At 55.8% G+C, this 12,370-nt stretch overlaps 1 protein-coding gene and 1 long non-coding RNA gene across 4 annotated transcripts; both read right to left on the bottom strand.

Annotated features, from left to right (window-relative positions):
* Positions 1 to 294: 294 nt before the first annotated feature.
* On the bottom strand, positions 295 to 11,865 carry NEDD8 (NEDD8 ubiquitin like modifier). 3 transcript variants are annotated; one of them, XM_053968630.1, is made up of 11 exons: positions 11,741 to 11,865; positions 10,011 to 10,218; positions 9,238 to 9,345; positions 8,330 to 8,431; positions 6,887 to 6,982; positions 5,069 to 5,168; positions 4,950 to 4,992; positions 4,809 to 4,864; positions 4,052 to 4,099; positions 2,095 to 2,177; positions 431 to 519 (listed from the first exon to the last, which is right to left on the bottom strand). In XM_053968630.1, exons 1-11 carry the CDS (start codon positions 11,758 to 11,760, stop codon positions 511 to 513), a joined length of 873 nt encoding a protein of 290 aa, XP_053824605.1. In that variant the 5' UTR covers positions 11,761 to 11,865; the 3' UTR covers positions 431 to 510. The 3 variants fall into 3 exon arrangements, with proteins under 3 accessions (XP_053824606.1, XP_053824607.1, XP_053824605.1); XM_053968631.1 differs by lacking the exons at positions 8,330 to 8,431; positions 9,238 to 9,345; positions 10,011 to 10,218 and having other exon boundaries at positions 295 to 519; positions 6,887 to 7,012; positions 11,741 to 11,857; XM_053968632.1 differs by lacking the exons at positions 4,809 to 4,864; positions 4,950 to 4,992; positions 5,069 to 5,168; ... (3 more) ...; positions 10,011 to 10,218; positions 11,741 to 11,865 and adding an exon at positions 4,293 to 4,394 and having other exon boundaries at positions 295 to 519.
* On the bottom strand, positions 2,189 to 3,502 carry LOC128802328 (uncharacterized). The gene is made up of 3 exons (XR_008435370.1): positions 3,420 to 3,502; positions 2,320 to 3,367; positions 2,189 to 2,278 (listed from the first exon to the last, which is right to left on the bottom strand). It is a non-coding gene; the product is annotated as an uncharacterized LOC128802328 (long non-coding RNA).
* Positions 11,866 to 12,370: the final 505 nt, after the last annotated feature.

Below are 12,370 nucleotides of genomic sequence, written 5' to 3'. Positions count from 1 at the left end.
TGAGGCAGAAAATGAAGATTTGAGAGCCGAAAAAGGCAATTTGTGGTTTTGAGGAGGGAATTGGGGATTTTGGGGTTAAAAATTGAGATTTTGGGGAAAAAATTGGGGATTTTTTGGAAAGCTCTTAAAAGGGCAACGCAGCCCGTGGGACCCACAGGGCCCTTAAAGCGGCAATGCTCTTAAAAGGGCAATGCCGCCTTAAAAGGGAAATGACAGCAACGAGTGGGGCCCACCCCAAATACTGATGCAGGAAATGACGTCACCGACACGCCCATGACGTCACAAACGCGCTGCTGACGTCATCAGCGAACCTTTATTAAATAATAACGGATCCACGAACTGGGGACGAGCTCAGGGACAGGGAAAATGAGGGTGGGCGGGGCTTCGCTGGTGAGGGGGTGTGGCCTGGCCAGGCCACGCCTCCCTCAGGCCCTGGCCACGCCCCCCCGCAGGGCCAGCACAAGATGGAGGACGGAGCCCCCCTGGATTTTGTAGTCGGCCGCCGTCTTCTCATCGTTCCTGGGGGAGGAGTCACGGAGGCCACGCCCACTCAGGCCACACCCACTTTGTACAAGCCACACCCACACCCAGCAACCCAGAAACCACGCCCACACTAGGCCACGCCCACTTTAAAACACATAGAGCCACACCCTCATAGGCCACACCCACTTATGCTCCACCCTATGGCCACACCCACCCCATTAAATCCCAATTGGAACCGCAAATTTCCCGGATTTTCCCCCAAATTCTGCCCCAAATTTCTCCATTTTTGCCCCATTTTCACCCCCGAATTTCCCCATTCTCAACCCCAATTTTAAATCCAAATTTTTATCCCAAACTTTAACCAAAAGTCCTCAATTTTTGCCCCGATTTCTCCCATTTTCATCCCAATTTTAACCCCAAATTTTCCCCATTTTTACCCCAAAATTTCTCCTTTTTTACCCAAATTTCCCCCCATTTTAAACTACAAGTTTTGTCATTTTTAACACCAAAATTCACCTCCAATTTCCACCATTTTAACCTGAATTTCAATCCCAATTTTCTGCATTTTTGACCCCAAATTTCCCCATTTAAAACCCAATTTCCCACCCCAGTGTTCTCCATTTCCAGCCCATTTTTACCCATTTCCTCCATATTTAAATCTCATTTTAAAACCCCAAATTTCTCCATTTAAAACATAACTTTTGCCACTTTTAACCCAAATTTTATCCATTTTTAACCCAAATTTTCTCCATTTTTAACCCAAATTTTCTCAATTTTTAGCCCAAATTTTCTCCATTTTAAGCTGAAATTTTCACCCTAATTTCCCCCATTTTAATCCCAAATTCCACCCAAATTTCTCCATTTTTACCCCCAATTTCCCTTCCTTTAACCCAAATCTTCCCATTTTCCACCCAAACCCTGTTAAGCCCCTCCCCTTCAGGCCCCACCCACTTAAGCCCCACCCACACTTGCCACCATTTGAACCCAAATTTGCCCATTTTAATCCCAATTTTACCCAAAATTTCTCCATTTTAACCCAAATTTTCTCTTTTTTCAACCAAATTCTGATCTTTAGTGTCTTTAAGCCCCTCCCCTTTAGGCCCCACCCACTTAAGCCCCGCCCCACCACCATTTAAACCCCATTTGTACCCAAATTTGCCCATTTTAACCCCAATTTCACCCAAATTTCCTTATTTTAAGCTACTTTTTTTCTATTTTTCACCAAATCCCAGGTTTTAGCTCATTTAAGCCCCTCCCCTTTGGGCCCCACCCACTTAAGCCCCGCCCCAGCGCCATTTTACCCCCATTTGAACCCAAACTTGCCCATTTTATCCCCAATTTAACCAAAATTTCCCTGGTTTAACCCAAATTTTTCTATTTTTAACCCAAAGCCCAGCTTTTAGATGCTTTAAGCCCCTCCCCATTTGGCCCCACCCACTTAAGCCCTGCCCCCGCCGCCATTTTGCCCCCGTTTTACCCCAAATTTCCCCGTTTTTCACCCAAATCTCCCCATTGTAACCCCGCCCTTTTATCCCAGGGCCACGCCCCTTCACGCCCCTCCCACAGAGCCCCGCCCATCCGCGGCCACGCCCACTCAAAAGCCCCGCCTACATCTGCTTGCCGCTGTAGATCAGCCGCTGCTGCTGGGGGGGGATCCCTTCCTTCTCCTCCACGCGCTCCTTGATCCGCTCCACCTGCGCCAAAAGCACAGCTGGGCACAGCTGGAGCACACCTGGGCACAGCTGGAGCACACCTGGGCACAGCTGGGGCACACCTGGGCACAGCTGGGGCACACCTGGGCACAGCTGGAGCGCACCTGGGCACACCTGGGCACACCTGGGGCACACCTGGCTCGAGTTACGGCAGCCGCCGCTCCGTGAGGGCGCCGGCATTTTAAAAACTTGTGGGCGCCGCCATTTTTAGGCCATAGAGAAGGGGAAGTGTGGCGGAGCGCCGCCGGAAGTGGGCGGGGCTAAGAGGCGGGCTGGGCGGCTTGGAGGACTCGTCTATGGTTTTAAAGGGGCGATGGGAGGTGGGGTCCGGGCTTAAAGGGGTGATGGTGGTGGGAGGGACTGGGAGGAACTGGGATGAACTGGGAGGGACTGGGAGGGACTGGGATGGACTGGGAGGGACTGGGATGGACTGGGAGGGGACTGGGATGGACTGGGAGGGACTGGGAGGGACTGGGAGGGACTGGGATGGACTGGGAGGGGACTGGGAGGGACTGGGAGGGACTGGGAGGGACTGGGATGGACTGGGAGGGGACTGGGAGGGAACTGGGATGGACTGGGAGGGGACTGGGATGGACTGGGAGGGGACTGGGATGGACTGGGATCAAACTGGGAGGGATTGGGAGGGACTGGGATGAACTGGGAGAGATTGCAATGGACTGGGAGGGACTGGGAGGAACTGGGCCATACTGGGAGGGACTGGGATAGACTGGGAGATTCCTGAGGGTTACTGGAAGGCACTGGGACACACTGGGAGGGACTGGGAGGGAACTGGGAGCGAACTGGGAGGGACTGGGATGAACTGGGAGGGAACTGGGCCATACTGGGAGGTTCTTTGAACAGACTGGGAGTTACTGGGAAGCACTGGGCCATACTGGGATGAACTGGGAGCCGTTGGGAGGGCACTGAGATGGACTGGGAGGGAACTGGGTGGGACTGGTGGGATACTGGGCCATACTGGGAGTTACTGGGAATTGATTTGGGGTTATTGGAATGAACTGGGAGGGACTGGGAGGGAACTGGGAGGGGACTGGGATGAACTGGGATGAACTGGGAGGGAACTGGGGGGAAATTAGGGAGAACTGGGAGGGAACTGGGCCATACTGGGATGAACTGGGAGCACTGGGGCCATACTGGGATGAACTGGGAGGCCACTGGGCCATACTGGGATGGACTGGGAGGGAACTGGGTCATACTGGGATGAACTGGGATGAACTGGGAGGGACTGGGGGGTTACTGGGAGGCCCCTGGGCCATACTGGGATGGACTGGGATGAACTGGGATGGACTGGGAGGGAACTGGGCCATACTGGGATGAACTGGGAGGAGATTGAGCCATACTGGGATGGACTGGGATGAACTGGGAGCACTGGGGCCATACTGGGATGGACTGGGATGAACTGGGAGCACTGGGGCCATACTGGGATGGACTGGGAGCACTGGGGCCATACTGGGATGGACTGGGAGCACTGGGGCCATACTGGGATGGACTGGGAGGGAACTGGGTCATACTGGGATGAACTGGGAGGCCACTGGGCCATACTGGGATGGACTGGGATGAACTGGGAGGCCCCTGGGCCATACTGGGATGGACTGGGAGGGAACTGGGTCATACTGGGATGAACTGGGATGAACTGGGAGGGACTGGGGGGTTACTGGGAGGCCACTGGGCCATACTGGGAGCACTGGGGCCATACTGGGAAATGCCTCCCCCCTTACTGGGACCAAACTGGGATTCCCTTGGCGCTTCCCCCTCCCCCAGCCAGGCTCCCCCACGCCGCTCCTCAGCGACCCCGAGCGCTCCATACTGGTTTATACTGGTCCAAACTGGGAGCTCACCTTGTCCGTGGGCTCGATGTCGATCTCGATCTCCTTCCCCGTCAGCGTCTGCAGGGGGCGCCATCATCCCACAATGCACCGCGCCCGCCCCTCACGCTCCCCCCCGCCAAAACCCCGCCCGAACCCTCCCCGAAATCCACGCTTTTCACCCCAGATCCCCTCCGCGCCTCGCCGCGCCCCTGGGGGAAGGGGGGAAACGCCCCAGTTTGCCCGAAATCCGCGGTTTTCACCCCAAAAAAACCTTGACTTTGATGAGCATCGTGGCGGCTGCGGCGCCTTCGGAGCCGCCAAGCGGAAGCGGAAGCGACGCCCCGCCCGCTGAGCCCGCAGTGCCAGAATCTAACATGGCGGCCGAGGCGCTTCCGGCCTCTCCGCCAATCAGTGCGCTGCGCCCGCCCCTTGCCAGCAGTAAAAATGGCGGCGTTTGTAGTCCCGAGAGCGGTTTTGGGTTCTGAAGGCGCCTCATTGGTTGGAGGCGCTGTCAATCAAGGGCGGTTACAGCCCGCCTTTCCCGGGCTGCTCCATTTTGCGTCGCTGGGGGAGGGGGGGGGGAGACCCCAAAAAAGCCCTTTTTAAACCCAAATTTAGCTGTTTAAACGCTCGGTGACGTCACTCCAGGCGTCTTATCCTTCCGCAACGGTGCCCCGCGGCGATTGGCTCCCAAAAACCCGCCCAAAACCTCATTGGCCGCCCCAGCCTCCCCCCCACCAGAATGGTTCGCCCCATGCTAATGAGGGCTTGGCGCGCCCTCACTCACCGAGGGGGAGGATGCGGAGTGGGCGGAGCCTGCGGCGGCGGGGGCGGGGCTTAGGCCTGCATTAATGAGATGCTTAAGCTTAATTAACAGCTTAATTAGGAAGTCAATTAGGAGGCGGGGCTTGTGGGTGCGGCTACTCACGTGGGCGTGGTCTTCTCCGCCGGAAGTGGGCGCGGCACTGGGTCTGTGGGCGGAGTTTAAGGCGAGTGATGCGGCTCATTTGCATAGCGCTCACCCCACCCCCTTTAAGCCCCGCCTACCTGGGTGGGCGTGGCGAACCTCCGCGAAATAACGCTGCAGGCGAGGGAGGGGGCGTGGCCTGGAGCCAGGAGGGGCGTGGCTTTGACAGAGCTGCTCCAGCTGCACCATATAAGGGGAAAGGGGCGTGGCTTGTGAAAGGGGCGGGGTTAGAGGAGCCTGGGGTAATTTGGGGTCAATTTTGGGGGATTTTGGTGAATTTTGGGTGAATTTTGTGAATTCTTGATCCTCTTGGGGTGAATCTTGGGTGATTTTTGTTAATTTTGGGTGATTTTCGTTAATTTTGGGTGATTTTGGTGAATTTTGGGATATTTTGGGTGATTTTTGGGTGAATTTTGGATGATTTTTGTTAATTCTCGATTATTTTGGGGTGAATTTTGGGAAACTTTGGTCAATTTTGGCTGAAGTTTGAATTATTTGGGGGGGAAATTTTGGTAATTTTTGCAAATTTTGGGTGAATTTCGGATGATTTTGGTTGGTTTTGGTTCATTTTGGAGGATTTTGGGGCGAATTTTGGGTGAATTTTTTGTCATTTTTGTTAATTTCTGTTGAATTTTCTGCCATTTTTTCTCATTTTTTGTTAAATTTCCATCATTTTTGTTCATTTTGGCAGAATTCTCTTAATTTTTGTTAATTCTGGGCGCGATTTCTCCCATTTTTGTTACTTTTGCCTAAATTTTGTGCCTTTTTTGTTCATTTTTTGCTGATTTTTCTCTCATTCTCGTTAATTCTGGTTGAATTTTGGGGCATTTTCATTTTTTTTTTTGTTACATTTTTGGTCATTTTTGCTGATTTTGGATGAATTCCGTTAAATTTTGTCCATTTTTGGTGAATTTTGTCACGTTTTTATTCATTTTGGGTGAATTTGATGCCATTTTAATTAATTTCACTTGAATTTTCTGTCATTTTTTGTTAATTTCATTTCCTGCCATTTTCTTTTTGTTGAATTTTCTGTCGTTTTTCTTAATTTTTGCTGAATTTTCCATAATTTTCCCTAATTTTTGTTGAACTTTCTGTCATTGTCGCCAATTTTAGTTGAATTTTCCGTCATTTTCGTTCATTTTGGGTGAAATTTCTGTCATTTTTGTTCATTTTGTTGAATTTCCTGCCATTTTCGTTAATTTCAGTTGAATTTTTTGCCATTTTCGCCCATTTTGGGTGAATTTCCTGCCATTTTCGTTAATTTCAGTAGAATTATTGATAATTTTTGCCCATTTTGGGTGAATTTTTTGTCATTTTCGCCCATTTTGGGTGAATTTCCTGCCATTTTCGTTAATTTCAGTTGAATTTTTTGTCATTTTCGCCCATTTTGGGTGAATTTCCTGCCATTTTCATTAATTTCAGTTGAATTTTTTGCCATTTTTGCCCATTTTGGGTGAATTTTTTGTCATTTTTGCCCATTTTGGGTGAATTTTTTGCCATTTTTGCCCATTTTGGGTGAATTTCCTGCCATTTTCGTTAATTTCAGTTGAATTATTGATCATTTTTCTCCATTTCAGTTGAATTTTTTGCCATTTTTGCCCATTTTGGGTGAATTTCCTGCCATTTTCGTTAATTTCAGTTGAATTTTTTGTCATTTTTGCCCATTTTGGGTGAATTTCCTGCCATTTTCATTAATTTCAGTTGAATTTTTTGTCATTTTTGCCCATTTTGGGTGAATTTTTTGTCATTTTTGCCCATTTTGGGTGAATTTCCTGCCGTTTCCGCCCATTTCTCTCCCGCCCCTCTCCCTTTAACCCCACCCCCATTGCCATATAAGGAAGAAGAGGCGGTTCAGCAGGAGGGGGCGTGGCCGGGCGAGGCCCCGCCCCCCGGCTCACCTGGCGCAGGTGCGGGGGGGGCAGGGCGCGCTCCAGGCGCCGCAGCAGGAGCAGGAAGAGCTCGGCCAGGGAGCGGCGGAACGGCGGCCCGTACTCCTGTGGGGAACTGGGATGGACTGGGAGGGACTGGGGGGGACTGGGATGGACTGGGATGGACTGGGGGGGACTGGGATGGACTGGGAGGGACTGGGATGGACTGGGAGGGACTGGGATCAAACTGGGATCAAACTGGGAGGGACTGGGAGGGACTGGGAGGGACTGGGATGGACTGGGAGGGACTGGGGGGGACTGGGATGGACTGGGATGGACTGGGATCAAACTGGGATGGACTGGGACGGACTGGGATCAAACTGGGACAGACTGGGATCAAACTGGGATTGACTGGGATGGACTGGGATCAAACTGGGACGGACTGGGAAGGACTGGGACAGACTGGGACAGACTGGGATCAAACTGGGACAAACTGGGATGGACTGGGGGAACTGGGATGGACTGGGAGGGACTGGGAGGGACTGGGATGGACTGGGATGGACTGGGATCAAACTGGGATGGACTGGGATGGACTGGGATCAAACTGGGATCAAACTGGGATCAAACTGGGATGGACTGGGACGGACTGGGATCAAACTGGGACCGACTGGGGGAACTGGGATCAAACTGGGATGGACTGGGATGGACTGGGATCGGACTGGGATCAAACGGGGATCAAACTGGGATCAAACTGGGGGGACTGGGATTGGACTGGGGGGACTGGGAGGGACTGGGATCAAACTGGGATGGACTGGGAGGGACTGGGATCAAACTGGGATCAAACTGGGATGGACTGGGATGGACTGGGATGGACTGGGATGGACTGGGATCAGACTGGGATCAAACTGGGATCAAACTGGGGGGGACTGGGATCGGACTGGGATGGACTGGGGGGACTCGGATGGACTGGGAGGGACTGGGATGGACTGGGATCAAACTGGGATGGACTGGGGGGACTGGGACAGACTGGGGGGGACTGGGAGGGACTGGGATCTAACTGGGATCGAACTGGGGGGGACTGGGACAGACTGGGGGGACTGGGATTGGACTGGGATCAAACTGGGAGGGACTAGGAGGGACTGGGAGGGGATTTGGGGTTACTGGTTTATACCGGTTTGGGGTTCTGGGGTTACTGGGCAGTGACTGGGCCATACTGGTTTATACTGGGAAGGACTGGGAGGTGACTCGGCCATACTGGTTTATACTGGGATGAACTGGGAGGGGACTGGGCCGCACTGGGCGTTACTGGGAGGCCCCCAGGGTGTCACTGGTTTATACTGGTTTGGACTGGTTTGGACTGGGAGGGGGTCGGGACGTTACTGGTTTATACTGGGACAAACTGGGAGGGGGCGGGGCAGGGTTGCTGGTCCATACTGGTCCATACTGGTCCATACTGGTCCATACTGGTCTCACCTGCAGGAAGGGCTCCAGGCCCCGCCCACTTCCCAGAATTCCCAGCACCTGCTCCCGGAAGTGCTCCTCGGCCACGCCCACCAGGGGGAGCCCGTGCAGCGCCTGGGGGCGGGGCCTGCCTCAGGACACGCCCCCTTCTCGCCATATATGGGGGTGAGTGGGAGGAGGGCGGGGCTGGGCTTGGCCACGCCCCTCGGGGGAGGTTCAAGGGGGCCCAGTGCTCCCAGTTCATCCCAGTCCATCCCAGTATGGCCCCAGTTCATCCCAGTATGGCCCCAGTCCATCCCAGTCCATCCCAGTATGGTCCCAGTCCATCCCAGTATGGCCCCAGTCCATCCCAGTCCATCCCAATATGGCCCCAGTCCATCCCAATCCATCCCAGTCCATCCCAGTATGGCCCCAGTTCATCCCAGTCCATCCCAGTTCATCCCAGTTCAGCCCAGTCCATCCCAGTCCCTCCCAGTCCATCCCAGTTCATCCCAGTTCATCCCAGTCCATCCCAGTATGGTCCCAGTCCATCCCAGTTCATCCCAGTCCATCCCAGTATGGCCCCAGTCCATCCCAGTCCATCCCAGTCCATCCCAGTATGGTCCCAGTCCATCCCAGTTCCCCCCAGTTCATCCCAGTTCAGCCCAGTCCATCCCAGTATGGCCCCAGTTCATCCCAGTCCATCCCAGTATGGCCCCAGTTCATCCCAGTCCATCCCAGTATGGCCCCAGTCCATCCCAATCCATCCCAGTCCATCCCAGTCCATCCCAGTATGGCCCCAGTTCATCCCAGTTCAGCCCAGTCCATCCCAGTCCCTCCCAGTCCATCCCAGTTCATCCCAGTTCATCCCAGTATGGCCCCAGTCCCTCCCAGTCCATCCCAGTCCCTCCCAGTTCCCTCCTAGCCCCTCCCAGTCTCACCCCGAGGGCGTGGCCTCTCTCTGGCCCCGCCCCCTCCGGGAAGAGCCAATCCAGCGCGTCCAGCACGGCGGGGGAGGGGCCGAGCTCCTCCAGCAGTGACGTCACCACCTGGGGGGAGGGGCCAGGGTGGGGGAGGGGCCGGGAGAGGGTGGGGGCGTGGCCTAGGGCGCTCCATGCCCATAAAAGGACAGGGGGGCGGGGTTTGAGTAGCTGGGCGTGGCCAGGGGTTCTCATTAAGGGATAGGGCGGGGTTTAGAGGGGTGGGCGTGGTTTGCCACATGCTGGGCGTGGTCTGTGATAAATGGGTGTGGCCTAACCACCCAAAATGCACCATGGGTGTGGCTTAGATGGGCGGGCGTGGCCTAAAGATGTTAATGTCCCCGCAGTGGGCGTGGTTTAGATGTGTGGGTGTGGCCTAAAGCCATTGAGGTCCACAGTGGGCGTGGTTTAGAGGACTGGGCGTGGCCCAAATCAATTAATGCCCGCAGTGGGCGTGGCCCAAAAAAGATCCATGCCCACAATGGGCGTGGTTTGCTGGGTAGGGCGTGGCCTAAATCAAGTAATATTCGCAGCAGGTGGAGTTTAGAGGGGTGGGCGTGGCTTAACACAGGGAGGGAGTGGCTTGCGCATAAAATGGGCGTGACCTAAATATATCCAATGGTCCAGTGGGCGTGGCTATAGAGCGGTGGGCGTGGCTTAGACACTTAATATATTATATGGGCGTGGCTTTAAATGGGTGGGCGTGGTCTTTGAATGGAGTGGGCGTGGCCTACCTGAGCCCGCAGCCCCAGGCTGAGGCGCGCCCAGTGCCGGGGCCGCAGCAGCGCCGGGGCCCCGCCCCCCGCGGCCTCCAGCAGCGCCAGGAGCCGCCCCCAGCCACGCCCGTCCAGGCCACGCCCCCCGGGGCCGCGCCCCGACAGGCCACGCCCCCTCAGCGCCCACCAGGCCCCGGCCAGGGCCAAGCGCAGGGAGGGGGAGGGGCTGGGGGGGGGGGAGGGGAGAGAAAGCAGCGGCGACCAGTTCAGCCCAGTACGGACCAGTACGGACCAGTATGGACCAGTACGGACCAGTATGGACCAGTATGGACCAGTATGGACCAGTATGGACCAGTATGGACCAGTACGGACCAGTTCAGCCCAGTACGGACCAGTACGGACCAGTTCAGCCCAGTAAGGACCAGTACGGACCAGTATGGACCAGTATGGACCAGTTCAGCCCAGTACGGACCAGTATGGACCAGTTCAGCCCAGTAAGGACCAGTATGGACCAGTATGGACCAGTATGGACCAGTACGGACCAGTATGGACCAGTATGGACCAGTTCAGCCCAGTATGGACCAGTATGGACCAGTGTGGACCAGTGTGGACCAGTATGGACCGGTGACCTCCCAGTCCATCCCAGTTCATCCCAGTAACCTCCCAGTGACCTCCCAGTTCATCCCAGTCCAGCCCAGTTCAGCCCAGTTCATCCCAGTTCATCCCAGTATGGCCCCAGTGCCTCCCCAGTTCATCCCAGTGCCCTCCCAGTTCATCCCAGTAACCTCCCAGTGCCTTCCCAGTTCATCCCAGTGTAGCCCCAGTCCATCCCAGTCCATCCCAGTCCATCCCAGTATGGCCCAGTCACCTCCCCAGTCCATCCCAGTCCATCCCAGTCCATCCCAGTATGGCCACAATGACCTCCCCAGTTCATCCCAGTAACCTCCCAGTGACTTCCCAGTCCATCCCAGTTCAGCCCAGTCCATCCCAGGGACCTTCCAGTCCATCCCAGTTCATCCCAGTATAGCCCCAGTGCCTCCCCAGTTCAGCCCAGTTCATCCCAGTAACCTCCCAGTTCAGCCCAGTATAAACCAGTTCATCCCAGTGCCCTCCCAGTTCATCCCAGTATGGCCCAGTGAGGTCCCAGTCCATCCCAGTAACATCCCAGTCCCTCCCAGTACCTCCCCAGTCCATCCCAGTTCATCCCAGTATAGCCCAGTTCATCTCCGTGCCCTCCCAGTCCATCCCAGTCCATCCCAGTTTGATCCCAGTCCATCCCAGTCCATCCCAGTTTGATCCCAGTCCATCCCAGTCCATCCCAGTTTGATCCCAGTTCATCCCAGTCCATCCCAGTTTGATCCCAGTTCGTCCCAGCCCATCCCAGTATGGCCCAGTGCCCTCCCAGTCCATCCCATTCCATCCCAGTTCATCCCAGTATGGACCAACAACGCCCCAGTCCATCCCAGTAAGGCCCAGTTTATCCCAGTCCCCTCCCAGTCCATCCCAGTCCATCCCAGTTCAACCCAGTCCCTCCTAATTCCATCCCAGTCCCTCCCAGTCCATCCCAGTTTATCCCAGTTCCCTCCCAGTAACTCCCAGTTCCGCCTCAGCCCATCCCAGTTTATCCCAGTTCGTCCCAGCCCATCCCAGTATGGCCCAGTGAGGTCCCAGTTCATCCCAGTCCCCTCCCAGTCCATCCCAGTCCATCCCAGTGAGCTCCCAGTTCCCTCCCAGGCCCCCCCCTTCACCTGACGTCACTCCCGTCCATCCCGCGCTCTCTGTGACGTCACTTCCGGCCCGTTCCCGCCGCCGTCCCGGCCGCTCTGAGGCCGCTCCGGGAGCGGCGGCGGCGGCGCGCCCGCTGTGACGTCATCGCCCCGCGCCGCGCCCGCTCTCGCTCCCCATTGGCCGCCGCTTCGGCCAATCCCGAGCGGCGCAGCCCCCCCCCGCCCGCCCGCCGGCCCCGCCCTCTGAATGACGTCACTCGCGGCGGGTTTTGAACTGCGCTTTTATTGGAGGGCGGGAAAGTGACGTCATCGCGGGGCGGCGACGTCACCGGGAGGGGCGGGGAGGGGGCTGGGGCGGTCCCGGTGCTCCCAGTATGGACCAGTATGGACCAGTACGGACCAGTATGGACCAGTGACCCCCAGTAACTGATCCCAGTGCTCCCAGTATGGACCAGTGCCCCCTCCCAGTGCTCCCAGTATGGACCAGTGACCCCCAGTGACCCCTCCCAGTGCTCCCAGTATGAACCAGTGACCCCTCCCAGTGCTCCCAGTATGGACCAGTGACCCCCAGTGACCCCCAGTGACCCCCAGTATGGCCCCTCCCAGTGCTCCCAGTATGGACCAGTGACCCCCACTAACCCCTCCCAGTGC

The sequence above is a fragment of the Vidua chalybeata genome, chromosome 38 (genome assembly GCF_026979565.1).
Source record: "Vidua chalybeata isolate OUT-0048 chromosome 38, bVidCha1 merged haplotype, whole genome shotgun sequence".
Classification (NCBI taxonomy): Eukaryota; Metazoa; Chordata; class Aves; order Passeriformes; family Viduidae; genus Vidua; species Vidua chalybeata.
This window is presented reverse-complemented; position numbering and strand designations above follow the sequence as displayed.

What these genes read in the sequence shown, in the direction of transcription:
- NEDD8 (XM_053968630.1), bottom strand. Translation starts at nt 11,760, where the DNA reads ATGGACGGGAGTGACGTCAG. An exon ending in GCCTGGAGCCCTTCCTGCAG is followed by an intron (nt 6,983 to 8,329) that starts GTGAGACCAGTA and finishes AGTTCCCCACAG; the next exon opens with GAGTACGGGCCGCCGTTCCG. An exon ending in GGTTCGCCACGCCCACCCAG is followed by an intron (nt 4,993 to 5,068) that starts GTAGGCGGGGCT and finishes CTCCGCCCACAG; the next exon opens with ACCCAGTGCCGCGCCCACTT.